The sequence below is a fragment of the Puma concolor genome, chromosome B4 (genome assembly GCF_028749965.1).
Source record: "Puma concolor isolate L17-30 chromosome B4, mPumCon1.1.hap2, whole genome shotgun sequence".
NCBI classification, from domain to species: Eukaryota; Metazoa; Chordata; class Mammalia; order Carnivora; family Felidae; genus Puma; species Puma concolor.
This window is the reverse complement of record NC_141673.1, coordinates 120,867,514-120,893,406: the sequence shown is the minus strand read 5'-3', so window position 1 is coordinate 120,893,406 and position 25,893 is coordinate 120,867,514. Positions and strand designations below refer to the sequence as shown.

Genomic DNA, 25,893 nt, shown 5'->3' with positions numbered 1-25,893 from the left:
GCAGGCTCTAGGCTCTGAGCTGTCAGCACAGAGGCTGATGCAGGGCTTGAACTCAGAAACTGTGAGATTATGACTTGAGCCGAAGTCAGAGAGTTAACCAACTAAGCCACCTGGGCACCCCTCCCCTAAGACACATTCTTATCATTTCAAATTTTTGGAGTAGTTTTCTACTTGAAATTTTACGAAGACACCAAGGAAAGTATTGACAATGACTAACCTCCCACCACCATAGAATGACGGTGACACACATTTTATTGTATAGTTATGTAAACACAAATATACGTGGCCAACTACATCTATAAAGTATAGCATACATCTATGAAGTGTGGGTCGAGGTTGAAATTCTAGGGGCTCATAGAAGCAATAAAAAGATGAGTAGCAAGAGGAAACCTGAGCTACAGTCCCAGAAAAACAGACTCGGGAAATACCAGGATAGTAGAAAGCATCAAGTCCCAGAGAGCACTAGCAGACAGCCAAAATAGAAAATCTCAGTGTAGACGTCAGATGGACTGGGTTCAGGAGAGGGAAGAGTGGGTAGAGCAGGGGGCTTATGCTCAGAGACATTCATGTACCAAATATGGAGGCTTTTTAAAGAACCCTTTCTTTAGCTTATCCCAGAGGTGAGGACAGATGCCTTAAGAGCAGTGAGCTGGGCCAGACACAGGCTTCTAGGCTTTCCTCATGCCCAAGAGATCAGTAGTGTCTGCTCTCATGTAGGACTGAGATTCTTCTTATTCCAGACCCACTGAAACTGCAGTTCTGCCTGTCTCCCTCTTAGCAGAGTAGGTCCTCAAGAGGGCTGCATTGCCTCTGTGCAGAAGAGTCTGATTTAATTCTTCAGCAAGTCTTTATTGAATACCTGCTATGATGCAGGCGCTCTTTTAGGATATGATGGTGAATAAACAAATGAGAAGACTAAGTCCCTGCCTTCGTGGGGCTTTCAGCCTGAGATGGAAACCACTGTGGCCATCAAACCATGAGGCACATGTGCAAATGGAAAACCTCCACTGGGCTGGGCACCAGGGAAAGAGAGGCACATGGGTTTTGCAGTGTGGAAGGAAGGCAGAGAAGACCTTCCCAGGAGAGTGGTGCGGAGCTGAGGCCTGAAAGAAGAGTGCGAGTCACTAAGGAATTGGAGACCAGTTCTTGGCACAGGGAACATTGTGATGGGATGGCGCTTTGTGCCACAGTTTTACCAACACCCTCGCCACTCATCAGATGATGGCAGTTTATGTGAAATGCTCTTTGTAAACACTTCCAGGACAGGAGGGTGTCAGAGGCAGTTAGTTACCAATCTATCACTGCATTTTGCCTCCTTGGCAACAGAGCTCTGGTTCTTGGCTGGGCATAATGGCATCTGGAGAAAAGATTCCCTTTTCCAGCCTTCCTCACAATTAGTTATGGCCACGTAACTATCATCTAACCAATGAGATATATGTGGTCTATTGTACAGAACTTCAGGAAAACGTCTTTGAAGGTGGGGGTGGGGGCGGCGAGGAGCCAAGAACATCTTCCTCCCTTTCTCCTTCCTCCTGCTTAGTATATAGTTCTAATGGATGGAGCTATAGCAGCCATTCTGGACCATGAGCCAACTTGGCGGCTGAAAGCCTGTTCTCAGATACTAAATTCTGAAGATACAGGGGGACTGTGTCTCTAATTATATGGCTCTCCCTTCCAAGCCCTCAATTGTCTATGAGCTGACATCTTTTGTATGCCATGAAACTTGTGTGTTTATGCTCCAGTTATGGGGGTTAGGAATCTCAGTTACCTTTAGCTTAATGACAAGTGAGGAAATAGGTTGTCATTGAGTATCCCAGCTTGTCTTGCCTTTCTTTTATCATGTATTCTATTCCAGATAAACAACAGAATACATCCCAACCTCCTTTGACTCACTGACATATTTTTCTGCCCTGGTGTAGAGAATAGGACCAAACCCTCTTGTAAAATCCCCACTAGCTATCTCATCAGTACTTGAACTTGGAAATGAATGTGTTGCCACATCAAATCTCCCAGCAATCCTTAATAACATCTCAGAATCCTTTTCCTTTTAAAAGTCCCTTGCACTTGGGGTGCCTGGGTGCCTCAATTGGTTGAGCATCCGACTCTTGATTTCAACTCAGGTCATGATCCCAAGATTGTGGGATTGAGCTCTGCTTGGGGCTCCACACTGAGTGTGGAGCTTGCTTAAGATTCTCTCTCTCTCCCTCTGCTCCTCTCCGCCACTTGCCCCCCCTCTCTAATAACTAATTAACCAAACAAATAAACAAAGTCCCTTGCACTCATACAAGGAATGAAGAGTATTGCTTAATGTTTCCAAGGGGAAGAACAGTACTGGCCAGGTGCTGGCTGGGATAGCAATCTATAAGTCCCTTATAGATCGTGGAGCTATACAGTAAAAGAGAAAAAATAAGTGAAAAATTAATGGTTTGATCACATATTCCACAACATAGTAGGTGGTGGAATGGAGTTGCCCAAGCAAAGACAAGTCTGGGGGGGGGGGTGGTATCTAGGAACAGGTTCAGAGTGCCCAGCATACCTCACATGTCAAGGCAGGGAAGAGGGAAGAAGAGAGAGACGCTGTAGGTATAAACAACCAGGAAGGTTCTGGAAAGCCTGCAGGTATCAGATACCACCTCTCATCCTAAGGCAAGGTATTTTAATTTATCTACTAGGTTTGAGCAGCTATGTAACCAGAGAATTGTTTTAAAAAAATACTAACTTCATTGAGTCAGGGAATGAAATGCTAGGATTACCTCACAGCCAAAAATATTTTGGTGGCAAAAATGGATAAGGACATCTGACAGTAATGTTATCAACTAGAATCCAATGACTGAAGGGTTCTTAAGAATAAAAAGACAAAGTGTTTGGATAATAAATAAGAACTAGAAGGAAAAGAAAAACTGCAGTACTTTCAGTGTTAAAAGATGTTTGCCAAGTACGTCTTAGAATTTACTGCCCAGAGAGCGTAGCTTAAATCCATTGTGAAATAGTTGAACAAATATTAAGAGAAGAGTAACCTTTAAGCTAACTAAAGTTTAGAAAAATGAGGAGCAGAAATCACGTTTTACTAACTCAGTTGCTTTTTTATGGAATGATAAAATTAATGGACAAGGAGAATGCAGTAGATGTAACATATCTGAACTTTCAAGAAGCAGTTATTGCCATGTCACTGAATTTTACTTAATAAGTCAATTCAGACTTGCCACAATCAAATATGTTCCCTAGATTACAAAGTAGATGAAAATCTAAGCCATGTCTCATGGTGAATGAGGCAGGAGGCTTGAAAGAAAGCAAAGTGCTCTCAAAACTGGCTGTAGCTTGAATTTCACTTTGTTACCTCAATGATCAGAAAGGTGGATCAACATCACGAGAAATGACAAAATAAACAAAATGCTACTGTGGGTCGCATAGTCTTTAAATTATTTAATGTCGCAAGTGGAAAGAAACCTACTCACTCTTTTGTTTATCTTCCCAGTTGCCATTTTAATTTTTTTCACTGTGATAACTACCTTGTTTTATGTAGGTAGTTGAGTTTAATCTTTTTAGTTGAAATGTGGTCTTTAGAAAAAAAAAAAAAAAAGATACTTAGGGTTGCTGGATATATTACTGAGTGGTATTTACACTGACCCGTGGCTCCATACCTTCCACTTACCATCACTAATACTCGGGATGAACTGTGCTGGAGAAACCCAGTGGGATGGTGAATAGATAGCCACTGGAGGTGGAGTGAGAAGAAACTAACCAGAATCTGAAATCAACAGAAATCCAGATGGACAGTCAGGGGGAAATGAAGAATGTCGAAAAGGAGAGACAAAAGCTTAAACGTTGAAGAAAGGATGCTAAGTGGAATAAGTGATCCAGGAATAAGTAGAAAAAAGAATCAGTAATAAAGAGAAAAAAAAATTTGTCAGGGGACGAGGAGGGGGGGTGTCGAAGGGAGGTGTGGATATAAAAGCGAAAGGGAGGGGGCGCCACCTGGGTGGCCTAGTTAGTTAAGCGGCGGGTTCTTGATTTTCAGCTAAGGTCATGATCTCACAGTTTATGAGTTCAAGCCGGCGTCGGGCTCCACACTGACAGTGCAGAGCCTGCTTGGGATTCTCTCTCTCTCTCTCTCTCTCTCTCTCTCTCTCTCTCTCTCTCTCTCAAAATAAATAAATAAGCTTTAAAGAAAAAAAGCTAATGGAAGAACTGTGTAGCTGTCAAAGTGACCCAGGACAGCAACAGAGAGTTCAGTGTGAGAACAATTTGGAATTGGTGATAATTAAAATAAGAATTCCATTTGATTGTTGCTAATTCATTCAGATTCTTTTCATTCAGAATTTTTTACATGCCCATCAAGTGCAGGATGGCTCTGGCCTAACTTAAATGAGAGCTGGACTTTGGGACCGACTTACTTACTGGAGCTTGTATAAGAGAATTATGGTGCACAATTCGCTTTGTCAGTGTTGGTAAATCAATCGATCTGTGTCTTCATGTGAAGATGGAGTGCTGTATGTTTGTATTAACCGCAGGAAAGTGAACTATCATCCTGGATATTCAGAGCCCTCCTTTACCCATAGAAGAGAACGACTAAGTAGGAGAGCCTGTGATTTTATTCGGTATCCTCAGGAAGCAAAAACAGGAATTACAAACATGAAGATTTATTATTCCAAAGGAGTTTGTGTTCACTGTTAATGATTGTCATGATTAGACAATAAAAACATACAAAAATAAGGTATTTGTCATCCCGTTAAATGGAAAAACGAAAGGAGAAGAAACATGGGTGTAAATTGAGGCATATTTGTGCAAAGGCCCCCAGTCTTTTTCTGTCTTTCTGTGGCTCTGATTCTTCTATAGGCCTGAAAAACAAATCTCAAAAATTTTTTTGTCTTAATTTCTCCACCTAAAGCAAATGGATTATAAAACTTTGTTGAGAAGTGGTGAGAGAAATAATTTATTAATAAATGTGAATGTGGCCAAATGGCCAAATGGCATAGGTTTTGAGTATCTGTTATATACCAGCAATGGTTCTGCATTGTAAATTTGAATTGTAAATTATATGGAGACAAATACTCAGATTAGAACAGTGCAAGTCTTAGTTTCCTCAAAGTGCGTATTAATGATGAGGTAATTTGATAGCTAACCACCAAAATCTATTTCTCTATTTTTTCAGACCCTACATATTTTTAGTAATTTTTTTCTTTATGCATTCTCCTTGCTTAAACATTCAGATATTTTTTGTAGTTACAAGGACTATTGTATTAATATTTTCAGTGGCACATTAATGTGTGCCAAGAATGATTGTGTTATGTGGTTTGTTTATACCAGTAGTTATTTTTGATGTTAGCTATTTGGTGCAAAATACAATTCATACACGTTATGGGAACATAAACTTTATTGCCATCTCATTACCATGCAGAAGACAAATATGAGCAAAAGAATAGCATCCTATATTAATCTTCCCAAGATTGGTTATGGGTAACCCAAGTGATTGTATTATAGTTTAATTAATGGAATAAGAAGGGAATAAATAGCTTCAGTGCAGCCTGATAAATGTAATTCTCTCATGGCAAGATATGTACAGTGAAAAACGATAAAACAGTTCTGATGGAATGGCTTTTTGTCTAGTTCAGTAATGCAATTTTCTTTTCTATGCCCATAAAAAAAAAGATATCTCCATCCTTAGGCTATATTTTGTAGTGTCATTTTAGGTATTCATTTTTGGGGAGAAATACTTGCTTCTTCAGCTTAAAGGAATTAGATCCCATTGAACTAGAAAAAAAGTATCTAAAATAGCTCAAATTGTTTTTTGATTTGTGAAATGTAAAAAGTTGTCACCTTGCATGAGTGAAGCAACATTAGTTTCAATGACTTTGCCTGACCTTTTTCTCCTCTGCACGAACACTTGTCCTTTGCTAATGATGATACCATGGAAATTTCCCTAGACAGGACAAAATCGGAGGGGTGCATTCGTAGAGAAAAAAAAATTCAGATGACGGGGTTGGTATTTTTGATGATTTAGTTTGGGTAAATGGATATTTCTCCGTAACCTTAAGATTTTCTGACAACAAGTGCTTTGGAAGAAAGCAAGACGTCGCTACATATACAGAGGTATCGTGGATGGTAGGACAAGTCTGAAGGTGAAACAAATTGCAATGTCTTTCACTTTCTTCCGCAGCAGCATGGTTTCCTCCAAGTCCTTCTAACCTCACGTGTCTGTAGCTGGTTTGTTCAGTTGGCCAGGACAGGATGTCTGACTTCTATGTGGATCAGTCAGATGGCCTTATTTCATTCCACAGGCTTAAAGGGTGTAGTGGGCTCAACAGTGTTCTCTCCCTCCCCCAACATTCACATCCACCCAGAACTTCAGAATGTGATCCTGTTTGGAAGTGGGGTCTTTGCAGGTGTAATTAAGTGAAAATGAAGTCACAGTGGATGAGTATTGGCCCTGGATCCAGTGAATAGTGTCCTTATAAGAAGAGAATAGGGGTACCTGGGTGGCTCAGTCAGTTAAGCGTCCAACTTTGGCTCAGGTCATGATCTCATGGTTCATGGGCTCAGGCCCCACGTTGGCTGACCGCTCAGAGCCTGGAACCTGCTTTGGATTCTGTGTCTCCCTCTCTTTCTGCTTCTCCCCTGCTCTTTCTCTCTCTCTCTCAAACATAAACATTAAAAGGTTTTAAAAAGGGGAGAAAACAGACACACAGTAGAGAACACCACCTGAACACTGAGGAGGCAGAGATTGGAGTATGGAATGCTAAGAAAAGCCAACGTTAGCTGGCAACCAACAGAAGCCAGGAGAGAGGCAGAGAAAACATTCTCCATCAGGGCCACCAGAAGAAACCAACCCTGCCACACGTTAATCTGGAACTTCTAGCCTCCAGAACCATGAAATTCCTATTGTTTTAAGCTACTCTGTTTGTGGTAACTTGTCCTGGCAGTAACCAATATGTCTGGACAGACAGCTTGCTCATGTCCCTCCTGTCACATGAGCATCCAAGTGCTAATTAAGAACGTGTCCAGAGCACAGAATCTCCGTATTGCTGCTAAATTCTGCCATCTCAACAGAACAGGAGAAAAGCTCTTTAAGAAGGCAGTGTGTTCCTCCACGAGTGTCCCTAATTAGGTGTGGTAGTATTGAAGATAAAGGCATGCACTCTATTTTACAGATTATTTGTTGATTGACTGATTGATTGATTTTGAGAGAGAGAGAGAATATGAGTGGGGGAGGAGCAGAGAGAGAGGGAGACACAGAATCGGAAGCAGGCTCCACGCCACAGCATGGAGCCCGACGTGGGGCTCGAACTCACGAACTGTGCAATCATGACTTGAGCCGAAACCAAGAGTCAGACGCTTAACCAACTGAGCCACCCAGGGGCCGCCTGCCCCTCTATTTCAAACAGAAAGGGAATTTGCTTACAACATCACTAAAATCTGGAGGATCAGGATCTGGGCTGGGACTCCTAAAATGGCTTCTGAGCTAACTCTGGTGAGCAGAGCTGTCTTGCAAGTGACTAACCCCTCACTGTGGTGACGAGGGAGCCACTGTCCCAGATATGGACTCCTGAAGCAACCATGCCACCTGCGGTGACATGCAGGGAACTGGAAGCTGTTGCCACTGCTGGCTCCAGGAGCACAACCCCTAGGAAAGGAGGAGGCCGACCCCAGAACTGTGGGCAGGTCTGACAGTGTGATTTGTGTGGCCCAGTGCAAAATGAAAACGCAGGCCCCTTGTTCAAAATTACTAAGAGTGACTGTGATAACCGCGCGGTAAGCCCGGTACAGAGCCCTGGTAGGCACGGGGCGCCATGTGACTGCTCTGGTCACAGCCTGTGCTGCTGGCCTGCTAATCTGCACCTGCAAAAGGGATGTGTCTTGTGCCATCGCTGTTCTTCACTTAACGGGACCAAGTTCAAGTCTTTGAGGGTGTGTGAGACTGGCAGAACCCTAGCCGCAAGGGCAACTGAGAGGTGTCCTTTTCAGCTGCCCAGGCTCTCCTGTGAAGGAAGCACTTCAGAAGGGGCTAGAAAAGATGCCAAGTGAGCCATCTGCTGTATCTGCCCACACGGTCCAGCTGCAGAAGCAAAGGTAACTTTGTAGAGCTCTGTGTTCCCCTGTCACCTTGTGGTTTCCAGACCCACCCTGCTCAGTCTTCGCTTGTAGTCCGCGATACCTGACGTACGGCTGGTGGAATGACACGCGTCCCTTCTCTGTGTGGCGCGTGTGCTGGCGGCTGGGGCTGCCGTGGTGATGAAGGAAGATGAGGTCCCAGATCTCTAGAGTTTCCTTCAAGTGGGTGGAAATGAAAAATTAACATGCAAACAACTAAATGAGATGGTTTCGGATGATCGTTTCGGGGCGGGGAGCAGAGTTGTTATGTTCCAAAACACATCTCAAAACCATTCTCTTCCCTTCAACACTAATGGCACCTTTTTATCCCAGCCAACACTTAATCTCTCCACTGATGTCCTCATTTTCACTCTTACCCCTCCAATCCAGTTTCAACAACAAGGTTAGAGAAATCCTTTTGAAAACATAAGTCAGATCACAGACCTTCCTGGGCTTACATCCTTTCCATGGTTTTGCCTTGCGCTTGGAAAAAATCCAGACCTCCTCATCATTCCTTACAAGGCCACACACCATCTGGTCTCTTCCTGTCTCTGACCCCTCCCCCACTTGCCCACTATTGCCACACCAGTGTCCCTTCTGCTTTTTGAGACATGCCATGTTCCTTCCTACCTCTGTTCTTGAACTCGTAGCTCTCAGAGCTCATTGCACAACTTGCTGCTTCTCCCCTTCCAGCTTTGGCTAATGTGTCAACTTCTCACATTATTGCTTATTGCTGCTAATCGTGATCTGAAAGCATCCTGTTTGTGTGTTTCGGGGTTTTCCATTCCTCTCCATGAGGCCAGAGGCCTTGCCTATCTGACTTAGTCCTAAAGCCCAAACTCAGCACAGTGCCTGGCACGTGGGAGCAGCATAAGAAATACTTGTCGATGGGCCGACTTACTGACAAAAAAGAGCTACATTTGCAGGGCCTAGAAAGCCCAGTCACCATTCATCAGTTACGGAGAAGGAATTAAACTTAAAACCTGAGCAGTATTTTGGGACGGCTGTGGAGTTTGGGAAAATTAAAGCAGGGAGTTTAAAGTCACAGGCAGTAATCAAATCATGCAGGTCAGCTATTCTGGAAAAAAAAAAAAAAATGCAGGCTGGCTTTGGGGTGAAAAGGCCAGGCCAAAACCGGCCAGTAGGACAGATGATCTCATACTTGTTTACGGGTTGTTTTGAGGTCATCCCCTTCCTGTTCTCACGGTGCAAGCTCTCTCAGCGAGCTCACTGACTCAGAGAACAGAGACCCTGTCTTTCTCCAGTGGCCCGTGGTGGCCCCCAACAGCACCCGAGTGGCTCTCTGCTTCTTACCTAAGCTCCCTGGAGTCGGAAGGTATTAAGCCCTGGGAAAACATGGCTTTCGGGTTTTTCTTTTCATCTCGCCTTCCACGGGCTTTCTGCACAGGCACTGGCAAGTTGGACGGCCAACTGTCCAGATTCCTTGGGACTGAGAAGGAGGCAGATGAGTCCAAACTGGGACACATTTGTCACCTTCCACCAGGCCACCAGAGAGAAAGGGCCCAACATCCTTCCTTTTTGCTCCAGATCTTAGTTCCAACAGCTTGTTCTAGGCATGTTTCACATGCCATATCCTGACTTGTAACCAATCTTCATTAGGTTTTCCCTCCATTTATGGTGTTATGGTGCTTCTCTGTTTCCCTCTCTCGATGATGTCTGAATTCTGCCTCTGACTATGCCACCCTACCACACCCCAATGTGGCCTGATCCCCCCCACTCCAGACCCCCAAGAAGCTCTCCTGCCGCATCTACTCTGGGAGTGGTGGCAGGACATTTGAGTGATTGGCGTTTCCTGAAATATGATCCCATGATACCTCTGACTACACAACTCAGGAGAAAAAAAAAGCCTGAGGATCCATAGTTAATCTAGTGACCCTCAATTACATAGAAGAGGGGTCTGCAAACTTGTTCTGTAAAGGACAAGATAGTAAATATTTTAGGCTTTATGGGCCAGTGCCACTAAAACACGAAAGCAGCCACAGACGCTGCAAATGGGTGTGCCTGTGTTCCAATAAAACTTTATTTACAAACACTAACGGCGGGCCTTATTTTGGCCCTTGGGCCGTAGTTTGGGGACCCTTGATGTGAAATATCTTTCCAGATGATTTTGGCATTTTTTTCACTAAGCCCACCAAAGCTCGCTTTGTCCCCACCACCCAGATAGGCCAGAGCCCCACATGCAACTTATACATCTTTATACCATTTTTACTGCTTTTAATCATTCACGCTGTCACTCAGCTGGGCTTGTGGAAACATTTGCTCCACAAAAGCAATGCTTGCACAAAGGCATTGGCGTGGAAAGAGAGATCATGTGGAGCTTATTTTTAGAGGATGTTCAACACCAGTTTGTAATATAAAAGATGGATATGGAGTTAGAGTGAATTATTAGGAGAATTGAGGTTAACACATGGTTAATGCTTTGAGAATGGGATTGCCAGACGGGTTGGGGAAAAAGTCCCCTGAGGGGCAGAAGTGTCCTCACTGTTGGTGATGGGGAAGAAAGTAGCTCCAAGTAGTGCTTTTAAAGGTGAGTTCTGGATGTTGGCTCTTTTGTTTTTTGTATTTCCAATTAAAAAGCATCAAACCGTGGGGTCAGTGGGCAGGCCTCTGTGATGTGAGTGGCTTCCGTAGAATGTTGTTTTCACCATCAGTGCAATTTAACATTCCCGAGTCTTCATAATCTATTTTGAAATGTGCCATCCTTAGGACTGTGCTTTCAAATGGGGAAGGAGTAGATGCAGAAAGAAAACACCAGCAACACTTTCACTTACTTTTGGGGTGCGTGCTTACAGAGGGCACTGCCTACCTTAGATAAGAAATCAGGGGGAGATGGCGAAGACACAAGGAAGAAACAAATGGGAAAAGAAGGCCGGATTCCCGCAGAATGTGCTTACCTACATTTATCTGGTCCTGGAGGTAACGTGTGACTGAAACACAGGACAAACGCGGGGGGGGCACTGACATACTGTGAACCTGCTTCCTACAAGTCGTCCCTGCTGGTGGTGTTACTGCAGAACACCAGAACTCTCTTCAGAGCAGCGGTGTGCATGTGGGCTCATTGCTGAGCAGATACTGCTGAGTCTAGAAAACGGAGAGCCTTAACAAGTAAATTCCACACCCCCTCGAATTTGTGCCTCGGCGGGGAGTCCTCAGCAGGAAATCCTCCATATGTTTTCCTTTACTACAAGGAACTTCAGAGCCTGAGTTCATTTCTCTTCAAACACGCTCACATTGCTGGAAAACAGCACTGGCTGGCTGATGAGAAATGTCACCAGGAATACAAGGGGACGCATTCAGACAGAGATAGGGGAGCAGTTACAGTTCTGAATTTGACGCTAGTTTTGGAGAGGTTTTAATTTTCCTTTGCTGCTTACCTTGTGGACTTTGGGGGGGGGGGTTGTTTTGTTTTTAAGGACAGTCTTTGTGTTTGACTATCTCCTAGTAGAGCTTGAATACTTGGAGAAATAAACCCAAAAGGAAGATTTCTGAAAGATGTGTCCTTTGGAGGAATATGCTCTGAGGACCAAAGGATTATAGCTCAGATCAGTCTTTGCTCTTAAACAAAAAAAGCCAAATTTGAAATTCAGGATGACTTTAAAAATACCACTGAAAGTAAGTATCGTGTCTTTGTTGTTCTCTTTTCTTCCTTGTTAATCCCCTCATAAGTTTCTTCTGCATATTGTTATCTTAATGAAGTTATCAGTTGGACTTGAAATTGAAGTAAAATGTTTTGCCAGCTCATAAATAAATTACAAGAGGAGATAGGAAGTGTCCTGCCCTTAACACTGTTTAGCAGGTAGCAGATGATATTTATGGTAATGTTTATGTTTTTATTGCGAGAATCATTTAATTTCATTAATGTTTCAAGTGAATATCTTTTGCTTCATTTCCTCTGGAAACGTAAACTATAGTTTAGATTGGAAAACAAGCACATAAAATTTTCTTCTGAAAAGAGTGTTGTTGCCATAGCAAGCAAATCGCGAACCAACTTTTGCCACCTTTTCTGGAATACTTAGGTAGATTTGCAGATGAACCTGTAAATCTAGAGAGTAAAATTCACTAGAACTGCAACTTCTCGTGAACCCCTTTTGAAAATGTACCATGAGATCGTGTTGCAAATATGGGGGAAAGAAAACCTCATGTTCTGGCCAGAGGGCATTGAAACATTAAAACATTTCAGATGCTATTACCCTTCCTTGATTACACTATTAAGTTGAACTATAGTATGTTAGTGAGTATGTTAGTGCCTGCTCGGGAATCTAGAGCCGTCAAGCTGATCTAGCTGGGTGAGGTGAGACAGTGCGCAAGTAATTGGGGAGACGGACTAGAAGTGGCCAAAATGTTCTGTTCCCCTCCAGACTCCTAATTTCCACACCCCCCCCCCCCATTAGTCAGCCCTTTCCTCCTTATGTGGTGCTTGTGAATCAGGGGGTTGCTACTGGAGGGGTCGTGGTACCTTTCCCAGCAATTTTTAGGGGAAAGCTGGATGCTTCAAAGTGTTATTTGGCTGATATTTGGGGAAGAATGAACAGAGGAATGTCCTCTGCCTCCTCTGGACCCCCGTTCCCCCCACTAAAGGCATCATCCAGATGAGAGCTGTCTGCAGACCAGGTGATCTGGACTGATGCATTCAAAAGAAAAACAATCTGTGGAAGCCCCTTCCATGAATGGAGAGTTGGATTCTCCCCTCCAACTTCCCCTAGTCTTTAGATACTGTCTGCCTTGTCCTGTAAGAAACATGAATCTTGTTCATTCTGGCAAACATGGTTCCTGATCACCAAAGCCAAGCACTGCCGGAAGTGGCCCTGTTAATGTTTAGCCCATCAGTTAAATATCATTATCTGCCAGACCCTCTGTTATTTTCCCTTAGGAGAGTATATGATTTCAGTTCTACAGGTGTCCTTTAAATGCTTCCCTACATGTTGTGTAGTAGCTAGACGTAGACCAAGGGTAAAGTCCTGTTGCGGACCACGGGAATCTGTGTCCCACTTTTGAAAGCATTAGCGGTAATGGTGCAATCTTGGAATGGCCCGAAAGGGAGGGGGTGATCCCAGAACAGTGAAAAATCAAGCCAAATGAGAGTCTGGTCTTTGCCATCCTGGATGTCTGTAGCCTTTAGAGGAATTACTTGCTCTCTGATTTAGTTGCGCAAAAGGATCTGTGCTTCCTTCTATGGGGCACCCTCCTTATGGATTCTGGATACTCGTTAGCTGTGGAATTTTGGGGGCCCAACTCTGAAAAAGGAGAGCCATGAAGAATGTAAGTTTCACTGCTTGTCATTAGTTAAGAAAAATGTTCAGTAGATTTTGCCTTTTTAAAGGGGCCTGTTATCTACCTGGTAAGTGAGAGTGAGCCTCTATGACTTCATTTTCCCCCAGTGGAAATTATATTGCTAAACTTCAGATTCTCAGGTCATCTCTGCAACCTTGGGCAACCCTCCTTTGTAAAGAGAATGGCTGCTTTGAGCAATTCTTTTATAAACCTGTGTCCTGGAAAAACCTGAAGTGTCATAATCCTATGGTGCTAACAGGTGGTGCTGATGATGGTGATGATGATGGTGATGAGGATGATGATGATGATAACAATGACATTTAGCAAGAAATGACTGCCATCTTTCATCTTTTTCCAGGTGTGATACTAAATATTCTATGACACTTTTGACATTAAGCCTCCCTTACTTAACCTGTAATGCAGGTAATATAGGCAGCCTCATTCACTTATTTTAATTGATGAGGAAGAAAAAAGGTCCCAAAATGCTCCCATCAACTGGCATCCTACATTCTTTTTGTTTGCTGTCATTGTTTCTTTCATTCAAGTGTCTAGCGAAGTTGTGGATTATCCAGGCTCGTCTGTATTACTTTACTTTGTGGACAGCATTTCTAGCAGAAAATAGGTAGCCTAGAATGGATAGTAGGCTGGGATGCATTGCAAGGAGAAACTAAGACCTCAGCAGTGAGTTTCTGTACGTGTGCTGGAAGTGGATTTCAGTTTTCTCTGCTCTGTGTTAATCTCTATGTAGAGTGTGACTTCACCCCCACGTCATGCTTCTCTGTGCTTCACTTCTGCAGGTTTATGGAGATAACGAAACCTTGCTGGCTAAATATAGCCCATGAGTGAGCAAATGTGTTTTAGTTGTTCACGTTGAGCCAGGTTCTCATTGGGAGCAAAAAGAAAATACTTAGAAGACAGAACAGTTGTTCAAGCTACCGGAAGATGGGGAGCATGAAGGGAAAGAGCTCAGATTTTTTGCAGTATAAAGCATGTACCTTACGTAAAATTTACGATAACATCTACGGCTCTAACATTTTTATTAACCATGTATAAAATATGTTTATTATACATTCATAAATTTATAATTTTTTTATAATTTATAATAAATTTATAATAAATTATAAATTTATAAATTAACCGTTTATATGACCAGTCGGGAGAAGCTGGTCTGTAGATGCTCGTTGAAGACATGACATATGAAATCATGAGAAAATGAATAAAGAAACAACTCATTCGTAAATTTGTGAGTGGCACGCATTGAGGATTTAAAGATACTTTCTTTTTGTTTTTCTACTATTCCTAATCTGGGTCATGAGAACATTTTAAGCTAATCTTCCCCCCTTATTGCATCTTTGATTCACTGTTGGTTTACTGAATGTCTCTTAGGGTAGCACTTTCTGGAATCGTCAGTCCATGAGTAAATATATACTTTGAACATGGCGTCCAAAAAAAAAAAAAAAAGAGAAAAATTAAAATCAGGTTATACTATCCTCTCACAACTTTAGATTCAGAGAAACTTGAAACTAGAGTAGATACTGGATCATCTTATCCAAGGCTTTTACATTATATATTAGGAAACTGAAACCAGTATGGAGAAATGATTTACACATCACTAATTAGCTGCAGAACGAAGATGAGAATTCTAGCCTCTGGCCTCCAAATGCAGTGACTGCTTTGTTTACTTTTTAGTTCTATGTTTTTAAAATATTTTTCTCAATGATTAAAAATAATCAAGACATGTACCGCCACGATCATACAAGTGCATTGCTCATTTGCATTTTAAATATTTTATTATAAAATATCTCAAACATGCAAAAGTAATGTGTTAGTTATCTGCAAACCCACAACTTTGGTTCAGATACCTTGTAAAGTAAAATGAAACACAACACAAATACAGTTAAAGGACTACTTCCTTTTCTTCTCCCTCCGTCCCACACAAGAAATCATTATCCTAAAAATGTCTGTGCTCCCTGTGTATATTTTAGAATTTTTACTGTGTGTATATATGTATGTGTTGGGGAGGGATCCAGACATGAATATGTCTATAGGTGTTGGTATCTATTTGTGGTTATACCAATACTTTGGGTTCAAATTTTAAAATATATAAAGCTTTGTCCATAATCTTCCATAACTTTACATTCAACATTGTTTTGGAGTTGTATCCATGTTGATACATAGGTGTCTAGTCCATTTATTATAACTGCAGGATAGTATTACGTTGCATAAGTAATACCACAGGATAGCATTACATTGCATAAATAATACCACAGGATAGTATTACATTGCATAAATAACCCGAGGTTGGCTGATCCATTTTCCTACTTGGGGATATTTGGGTTGCCCTTGCAATTTTGCTGTTACAACAGTACTGCGGTGATCCTTGGACATACGTTCTTACACTTGTGCTGGAATTTCTCGAAGGGAGTTACCTTCAAAGGGAGCTGAATTGTTGGGTCATAGGGGTGCACATCTGTACTAGGTATTGCTGGATTACCCTCCAAATGGGACTGATGTGTTCAGCCATCAACCGTGCTGAGCAGTAGTTCTGAACTCCAGCTGAGAAAAAATAACTTAGCCTTTCAAAATGACTAATGCCGCAGTGTCTGGATGGCTCCGTCAGTTGAGGTGGGACTCTTGATTTTGGCTCAAGTCATGATCTCGCAGTTCATGGGTTGGAGCCCAGTGTAGGGTTCTGTGCTGACGACATGGTCCCTGCTTGGTATTCTCTCTCTCTCCCTTTCTCTCTGCCCCTCCCCTCATTGTGTGTACTCTCTCTCTCTCTCAAAATAAATAAATAAACTTAAAAAAATAAAAATAAAATTACTAATGCCTAAGTCCCACCCCAGACCAATTAAATCAGAAACTCTGGGGATGAGACCCAAGGATGCTATTTGTTTTAAAGCTCCCTGGGTGATTGTAATGTACAACAACAGTAAAGAACCACTGATTTAGCATTTCTGTTTCACTGCATCTTCCCAATAATTGGCATTATCAGACATTCTATTTCGCTAATATCTTGGATGTAAGGACTTTCTAATTATGGGTGAAGCTAAGTATATTTGTATAATGTTATTGAGTATTATACCGCCTTCCTTTGAGAATTGTAATATATTTTACTCACATTTTCTCTTCAGTTGTCTTTTATTGTTGGTTGACTTCCAGACACTATATATATATATATATATATGTACACACACACACACACACACATAAAGGCACTTTATATGTGTATATTCATATACATACATATATAAATATATGTAGGCACTGTGTGTGTGTGTGTGTGTGTGTGTGTGTGTGTGTGTGTGTTTTCTGGACAATATTTGGGAGAGGGAGTATATGATTTGCAAATATCTACCCCAGGCAATAAGTTACCTTTTCAATTACCTGTAGCATCATTGATCATAGAGAAGTTTAAAATTATTAATATGGTTAAATCTGTCAGTATCTTCCTTTATGGTTTGTATGCTGGGAATCTTAAGATATATTTTCCCAAATGACTTAATAAAACAATTTTTCTGTTGTGTCTTCAAAAAGTTTTACAGTAGTACTTTTTCCCTATGAGATCTTTAAACTACCTAGAATATATATTTCTGTATGGTGTGATGTATTGATCAAATTTTATTTTATTTTACTTTTTGCATGAGTAGCAATTGCCCCAGTACAATTTATTAGTGAGCCCATCTTTTTGCAATAGCATTTAATGCTATTGAGTCTCCATATGTCTGTTTTCCAATCTATCCTTGCACCAATACTATAGTTTTAATAGCCTTATAACACATGAACCCTTCTTTACTATTTTTGTTCAAATGTGTCTTGCCTATTCTTATATATTTACTATACCTTATGAATGTAAGAATCTCCATTTCAGAGTCACCTGAAGGGCTCAGTCAGCTGAGCGTCCAACTCTGGATTTTGGCTCAGGTCTAGGGTTCATGGATTTGCGCCCCACGTAGGGCTCTGTGCTGACAGCACAGAATCTGCTTGGGATTCTCTTTCCCTCTCTCTCTCTGCCCCTCCCCTTCTCTCTCTCTCGCTCTCAAAATAAATAAATAAACTGAAAAAAAAAAGAATCAGGGACCCTGGGTGGCTCAGTTGGTTAAGCTTCCAACTCTTTTTTTGTTTGTTTGTTTTATTTATTTTTATTTATTTGTTTTATTTATTTAATTTTTTTTGTTTATTTGTTTTTGAGAGAGACAGAGTGTGAGTGGGGGAGGGGCAGAGAGAAAGAGAGACACTGAATCCAAAGCAGGCTCCAGGCTCTGAGCTGTCAGCACAGAGCCCAACTCGGGGCTCAAACCCATGAACCGTGAGATCATGACCTGAGCTGATGTCAGGTGCTTAACTGACAGAACCGCCCAGGAACCCGCTTCCAACTCTTGATTTCAGCTCAGGTCATGATCTCAAGGTTCATGAGTTTAAGCCCCACATTGGGCTCTGTGCTGAAAGTGTGGAGCCTTCTTGGGATTCTGTCTCCTCTCTCTGCCCCTCCCCTGCTTGCTCTCTGTATCTTTCTCAAAATAAATAAAAAAGTAAACTTAAAAAAATAAGAATCACAGAATCACCATTTCAGTTTCCATGAAAATAATGTTGAGATTTTGGTTGTAAATTGCATTGAATTTACAGATTATTTGGGGGATGATTTCTATACGTAAATATTAAGTCTCCCCATTCATGGACATGATCTAGTTCTCCATTTATTTAAAGCTTAACTTTTATGACTTTCAAATGTATTTTATAATTTTCCCTACAAGACCTTTCCACATTTTTGTTTGATTTATTGCTAAGTACCTTATGTATATTGTTGAAGTGGATTGTTTTTATTGTAAATTTTCTTTTCTTAAACAGTCTAGTCATTGGCTGGCAGTTTATAGAAACTTAATAGATTTTTGCTTAACTCTTGTCTCCAATCATCTTGAACTCCTTATTATTTTTAAGATTGTAGGTTATTTGTATATTCTAAACAAACAATCATCATACATGCAAATAATGACAATTCTGTTCCTATTTTATAATATTTCTACATTTTATTTTAATTTGTTTAACTTTTTTTTTTATTTTAGAGAGAGAGCATGAGCAGGGGAGGGGCCGAGGGAGAGGGGGAGAGAAAATCCCAGGAAGGCTCCACTCTCAGCAAGGAACCTAATATGAGGCTCGATCTTTTGGGGCTTGATCCCATGGGGCTCAGTTCCATGACCCTGAGATCATGACTTGAGCCAAAATCAAGAGTCGGACACCCAGCCAACTGAGCCACCCAGCACGCCTATTTTAATTTAACAGATATTTAATTTATTTATATTTATGTATTTATTTCTTTCCCTCCTGGCTATAGCTATTACAGTTAGCACCTTTTGTTAAATAGAAGTATTGACAGCAGGCATCCCATCTTTTTTAGACTTTTTATGAAATGCCCTTGACCTGTCACCATTACATATTATATTTTCTTGAGTTCTTAGTGAATTATATCTTTTATCAGGTTAAGAAAGTTGGTTTCTATTTTTGATTTGCTCATAGGTTTTATCAGGAGAGTGTTTGGAATTGTATTAAATACTTTCTGCATCTATGAGATGTACTCATGGTTTTTCTCTTTTAATGTGTTAATTGATGAATTAGTAATTTGTCTAAAATTTGGGGCACCTGCGTGGCTCAGTCAGTTAAACATCCGACTTCAGCTCAGGTCATGATCTCACAGTTTGTGAGTTCAAGCCTGGCATCCAGCTCTGCACGGACAGTGTGGAACCTGCTTGGGATGTTGTCTCTCTCTGCCCTGTCCCACTTGCACTCTCTCTCTCTTAAAATAAATAAATATAGGGGCGCCTGGGTGGCGCAGTCGGTTAAGCGTCCGACTTCAGCCAGGTCACGATCTCGCGGTCCGTGAGTTCGAGCCCCGCGTCGGGCTCTGGGCTGATGGCTCAGAGCCTGGAGCCTGTTTCCGATTCTGTGTCTCCCTCTCTCTCTGCCCCTCCCCTGTTCATGCTCTGTCTCTCTCTGTCCCAAAAATAAATAAACGTTGAAAAAAATAAATAAATAAATACACTTAAAATTTTTTTTTGCTAGAATCAAATCATCTTTCTAATCTGAGATCACCCCTAGTGGGTGACAATTTTTAAAATACTCATTCTAAATTTAGCCTGCATATATTTTACTTAGAATTTTTATATTTGTAAATGAGACTATAATTTTTCTTGTTCGTTTTATATCAAGTTAATCTTACCTCATAAAATGAGTGTTTAAAAAGAGTATCAGTTTATTCTGTTCTATGGAAAAGTGTATATAAGATTAAAACTGCTTTAAAATTGTTTTTAATTTAATGTTTATTTATTTTTGAGAGATACAGAGACAAAGCAGGAGCAGGGAAGGGGCATAGAGAGGGAGACACAATCTGAAGCCGGCTCCAGGCTCTGAGCTGTCAACACAGAGTCTGACTCGGGGCTTGAACTCACAAACCGTGAGATCATGACCTAAGCCAAAGTCGGACACTTAACGGACTGAGCCACCCAGGTGCCCCAAGATTAAAACTACTTTTACTTTGAAAGTTAATACAACTTGTCTGAAAGAATCCTGGGTCTGGTTCTGTGTGTGTGTGTGTGTGTGTGTGTGTGTGTGTGTGTGTGTGTATGAATAGACTTTCACTAGTGATATAGTCTCTCTCATTAATTTGGTCAAGTCGGGCTTTGTCTTCCTTCTTGAGTAATTGTAAATTACATTTATAGTGAATTGACGATTTTGGCTAGATTTTCAAGTGCATTGACATAAAATTGTTCTTGATAATTCTCTGCTAAGAAAATCTCTACTTCTCTCTAGTTGTCTTTTTCTTCATACTAATACAGCCATTTCTCTTTCTTTTTAAATTAGTCTTACAAGAATTTTGTCTATTTTCTAGTTGTTATTTTTTTCAAAGAAACAAGTTTTGGTTTCTAGGATCTCTCTGTCAGTAATTGGTAAATACCCTTGACAGTCAATTTAGGTGGGTCTATTATTCTAGATTGCCACTTATTTTCTTTCATTCCTTGAAAAATATTCCATTGATTTCTGTTACTTATCTTTGCTTTTGAGAAGTCTACTGTTGTATAATTGTTATCCCTTGGTAGGTAATTTGTCTTTTCTCACTGGTTGCTTTCACTACAATGTATCTCACTGTGGATTTGTTCTTTACTTATCCGGATTTCTTCTTAACTCATAGGAATCGTATAATCAATTCAGGGACATATTCAGGCATATATCTTTGAATATTGATGCTTCCATAATTCTATTCTTTTTCTGAAATTTATATTAGACATATTGAGTTTGTATTATTTTATGCTGTCTCTTAACTTTATATTTACCCCTTTATCCCACAGTGCTCCGTTCCAAGCTGTTTCCTTAAATCTGTCTTTCAGATCATTGTTTATGTCTTCATCTGTGTTTAAACAGCTCCTTTATCTATGCATTGAGGTTTTCATTCAGTTGCTGTAGTTTTCATTTTTAGATGGTCTATTATTTTAATACTGTATTCTCCTTTTCATACAGCTGATTCCCTTTTGTGTTAGTCATTTAAAACAGTTTAGGAGCATTTGGCTAGCTCAGTCAGTAGAACATGTGATTCTTGATCTCCGGGTTGTGAGTTTGAGCCCCATGTTGGGTGTAGAGATTACTTAAAAATAGAATCTTTTTAAAAAACAGTTTAAAAATCTGTTATTCATTCACTCAAATTTCTTAAGATTCAGAATCTTTTATTTATTGTGTCAGTGATGTGATTCTTCTAATGGATCGTTTCTTCATGCAATTTGTAATTAGGATTATGAGTTCCTCACCAACGGGGAACGCTATAAAAATGTGTAACCAGAGTGGATATAGCCAGCCCTTCAAAGACATTTTACATTTGTGTTTGCTTAGTGTCCTACAGTGAGCCCTTAGGCTAATTTCTTGATTCAGGCTTTCCTGGACCATACAAGTAGCCCTGGTTATAAATTCTCAGTGGATGCTGTCTTTCCCTTCACTTGGTATCTAGTTAGAGACAGACAAGCATCATTATTACTGTGTCCATTTGCTGAGATATTTGCACTTGCCCCTTCTACACAGGAAATTAAACCTAAGCTTCTAGGTTACTGACTCTTGCAAACCCCTTAATGGAAATCAGCGTCTATTTGTGCCCTTACTACATTGCTTTTTAGGTCTCTCTCTCTCTCTCTCACTGTTACTCTATTTTTTTTTCAGTCTCAGTAATGCATTTGAAAGAATGATGTCTTTTTATCTGTTATTTCTAAGCATCTGTAGTGGCAAAGTATTCAAGTTTTCTTGAGAAAAGTTTTAGAACAAGAGGTCTTACTCTGGCCTTTTTGACATTAAAAAAAGTCTAAGAAGATGACTCGGCTGGCTTGTTGGTGGAGTATGTATCTCTGGATCTCAGGGTTGTGGGTTCGAGCCCCACATTGCGTATGCAGATTACTTAAAAACTCAGCCACAGCCTGGTGTGTTGAGAGTAACAGGCTGGTGGGGGGAGGCACCGTATCCCACTTTGAGAAAATGTTCAGGCAGTATCTGTAAGGAACAAGTCATGTTTTCTGAAATAGTACAAAGGTCTTTTGCTTTTCCTCTGTTGAGACACCAGGAAGTCATATTTTCTAAAAGGTTCTAACGAAAAGCCCAAAGCCCCTTCTAGCTCTAGAATTCTGTGATTTTTCTACTACCTTGAGACATTTCTGCAACACATCTTATAGCCTGCTTGCAGCTTAGTAACCAAATCTTAGGTATGAAAGGTACACAGTCTTCTTAAGATGTTTTCCAGCTCTCCCTACCACTCATCCCTGTACCCAGCAAATCCAGAGATATGAAGCAGATCATATTCAGAATTTTTGTTGTTGTTAATATTTCTTGATCTTATTCGTCCACATGTAATCTTTATGACACGTCAAAGACCACATTACCAAACAGATAAGTAGTTGCTTAAAAAGAATGTTGGTTATTGAATGTTATCTAAACATGGCATATTTTGAAATAAACACAGTTGGAAGTTTTTATTACTTCCACTGAACGTGCTATAATTTGGAGATATTTTGCCCCCAGATTCTCTTTGGAAGCAACAAGTTAGTAGTAAAACACAGTTGGAATAAAAACAAAAGTTCATTTAAAAAATATAGCGAATATTGTTTCAACACTCGATACCCAAAGTTATTTCTGAAACCTCACCGTATTATTTTAGATTAAATATCTAAAACAAATTATTGCAAAAATAAACCCATCCCTCTGCTGAATTGTATTCTGTGTTTGAATTGAGATGGAGTCAGTTGTTAGCTGCATGATCAGAGCACAGACGCTGAGTCTTTTTATTTTCTTAATTAAGAATTACCGTTCCAACCCCTTATCACCGGTTTACAATGGCAGTAATCCCTACCAAAACAGTTGTTCTTCTAGATCCCAAGTGGTTTGCCAGAACATTAACCTCGACCTGACCCCCTCATGGTCACAGGAGAGATAAATGAGAGTCAATAATCATTTCTAGAAAACTCCAGAGCGTGGGTTGCCTCCTAGATTATGTAACTTGCCTTTGAAAATAATTAGAATGTGTTTGTCACTGAAAACGACTGGGATCAGCAGGGCTCATGAAAATGTTTCCAGCTTTATCAGTCGGAACGCGAAGGGCTGGCTCCAGAAAGTGCTGACCTCAAAATTTTTGTACTGCTTTTGTTGATCCTGTCTGCTGATGCACATGATCTACTCATGTGTGGCTTGGCCTGCCATAGAGACTTATTCATCCATGATATATGTGGAAGGGGCTTCCGGGCCTCTACATGTGCTGTGGCACATTCCTCCAGGTCTCTAACAAAGCTTTTAATTGGTGACTGTGGCTAATGAGCATGAAGTCCCGGGAGAAATGGAGCGTAGCCTTCCACCACCCATTAAGATGAGCTCGAGCCCCGAGCTTATCAAGCTTGAACCAGGAGAAGCGAGGGCCAAAGGCTTGAGATAAAACAGCCACCGAGAGTTTCATAAACCGCATTAATAATCCTTGGCCAAATTAAACTGCTCGTTTAGTGTTATTACCCGAGCTCTCATAGCCAAGCCCTTACTGGCCCTGGTCATTAAAAGTGACATACCGCTTTTCGGGAGAGTCCGAATGAATCCTACTTTACCTAAAGTTTCATCTGAGGACCTTTCTCCAAGTCCCCCCTCTCTTTGTGCAGGGAAGCAATCTCATTCTTGTTGAGGTCATGTGAGATGAAGTCAGTGCTGGAGGTGGGCCATACTGAGTGAGCCGGCGAGAAATGTACAGAAAAATCCTGATGCAGATGGTTCTGCCTTAGGATTGCTGTGATTTTTTTAAAAATTAATTTAAAATTTCAATTATGTGCCTTGCCTGCAGTATAATCGAGGAATAAGCGGATTAGAGGAGACACAGGACAAAGAACTCAGAGTTGTTACGTATTATTTATTATATTTGGCCGAGAATGTCAAATAAATTAGGGCATTAAAAATCAGTAAGTTGCTGGGATCATGCTCCTTTCCTAAGACTTTAGCATTGACATTTGAAAGGACACTGGAAGTTCTCATTGGTCATTGGTATATTATAGACTTCATACTTCTAAGTGGCATAAGTGACTATGAAGACATATTCAATAAAACTATTTCAGTCTTTCAGGTATACAAAACTTAATTCTTTTTTTTTTTTAATTTTTTTTTCAACGTTTATTTATTTTTGGGACAGAGAGAGACAGAGCATGAATGGGGGAGGGGCAGAGAGAGAGGGAGACACAGAATCGGAAACAGGCTCCAGGCTCTGAGCCATCAGCCCAGAGCCTGACGCGGGGCTCGAACTCCCGGACCGCGAGATCGTGACCTGGCTGAAGTCGGACGCTTAACCGACTGCGCCACCCAGGCGCCCCCGAAACTTAATTCTTAATTTTAAAACTGTTATGTTCTTCCCACTTTAATTGTTGGTTTTTGTTTTAAACAGCCATCTCTCTGCCATATAACTCTACTATTTCTTGCCATATTTATCTGTACTCTATCATTGATACACGTCCATCTCATGTACTTTATAACCTTGCTTACCCATTCCTGGAAATTGGCTCGAACTTCCTTCCATCCTGTCCAGGCTGGCCATTCAGGCCTCAGTTTTTCACTGAGCTCTCCTTTCTTTCCCCTTTTATGGCATTAAGTTGGCTCATTATTGCTCTTAATCAGGTCCAGGTTCATGATCATGGATCTCGTGAGTCTCTCTCTGCCCATATACCCTGTATCACATTACCTTTGACCCCCCCCCCCCCGCCTCCCTCTCTCACAGAAAAATATTTCTTTTCACATTGTTTCCACCTTTGGTGTATAAGTTACAACTCAGTCTTTCAATGAAGACTTCCTTGATCTGGGAATCTTTGTTATTTGAAATGTTACTGGCTTCAAAGACATGATATAACTTGATCAGTTATTTCCTCAATAAAAACATGGGTAATTGGCATGCAGTGGGAGGTCTGTGTTTCATTATTTTGCTGGATACCAAACTATAGGCCATTTTAAGGCGACTACTAGATTTCCTGTCCTGTAGCATCTTGTGTGAACCCGTGAACCCTTAATCTACATAATCAATATCACACCAATTAATGATGGTGGTGGTATCCAACTCCCTATGTAAAGTGAACTTCTAGAAAATATGCACCTAGAACATAGAGTTGGAAGAATACCATGGGGTCCTTGCATTATACTTTTGAAAATTAAAAATTACAGATAAGTATCCTAGAAGCACCCAAAACAGATAAATCATCCAGCTGCTTGTAAAAATTAGAACAGTATCTCTTGAAATTACCTTCTTTTTTAAGGTGTATTTATTTATTTTAAGAGAGAGAGAGAGAGCTTGAGCAGGGAAGGGGCAGAGAGAGAGGGAGAGAGAATCCCAAGCAGGCTCTGCACTGTCAGCACAGCATGCAGTCCAATGCGGGGCTTTCTCACCAACTATAAGATCCTGACCTGAGCCGAAACCAAGAGTCAGACGCTTAACCAACTGAGCCACCCCAGGCGCCCCAAAATTACTTTTTTTATGCGTCTAGTGGCTGGCATATAGTAAGTTCTCAATAAATACTAAATGTACTGTCATTGGACTATGTTTTCAAGACCATATGATTAATTGCCATCATCAAATTTTCCAGCAATTTTTCCACAAAATCTCCTGCTATTTTAAGGTTACTTGGGTGGTTCAGTCGGTTAAGTGTCCAACTCTTGGTTTTGGCTCAGGTCATGATCTCATGGTTTGTGGGTTCGAGCTCTGCATCAGACTCTGCACTGACGGCGTGGAGATTCTTGGGATTCTCCCTCTCTCCCACTCTCTGCCCCTCCCCTGCTCGCTCACTCTCTCTTTCACTCACAATAAGGAAGTGGAAGTTAAAAAAAAGAAAAAGAATCTCAAAGACAATTATGAAATCAATGCAGGACTTGATGGTCCCAAACTTTAACTAAAGTTGAAGTTCTTCAAGACCAATAAAACAGTGACCACAGTTCTTCCTCATAGAAAAATGAGAATACCTATCTTTAGATTACTACATG

General features: G+C 40.9%; 1 protein-coding gene across 4 annotated transcripts in view; it reads left to right on the top strand.

The window, feature by feature from the left end:
• Positions 1–25,893, top strand: part of KIAA1217 (KIAA1217 ortholog) — a 755,207-nt gene that overhangs the window by 348,915 nt on the left and 380,399 nt on the right. Inside the window, exon 1 of one of the 4 annotated variants that reach the window (XM_086714725.1) lies at positions 10,500–10,636. The exons of 2 other annotated variants lie outside the window; for them this stretch is intronic. In XM_086714725.1, the coding sequence (XP_086570851.1) occupies positions 10,600–10,636 (37 nt within the window). In that variant the 5' untranslated portion in view covers positions 10,500–10,599. Of the gene's footprint in view, positions 1–10,499; positions 10,637–11,235; positions 11,722–25,893 lie in introns of those variants that run through there. One more of the 4 variants, XM_086714732.1, reaches the window with a different exon arrangement.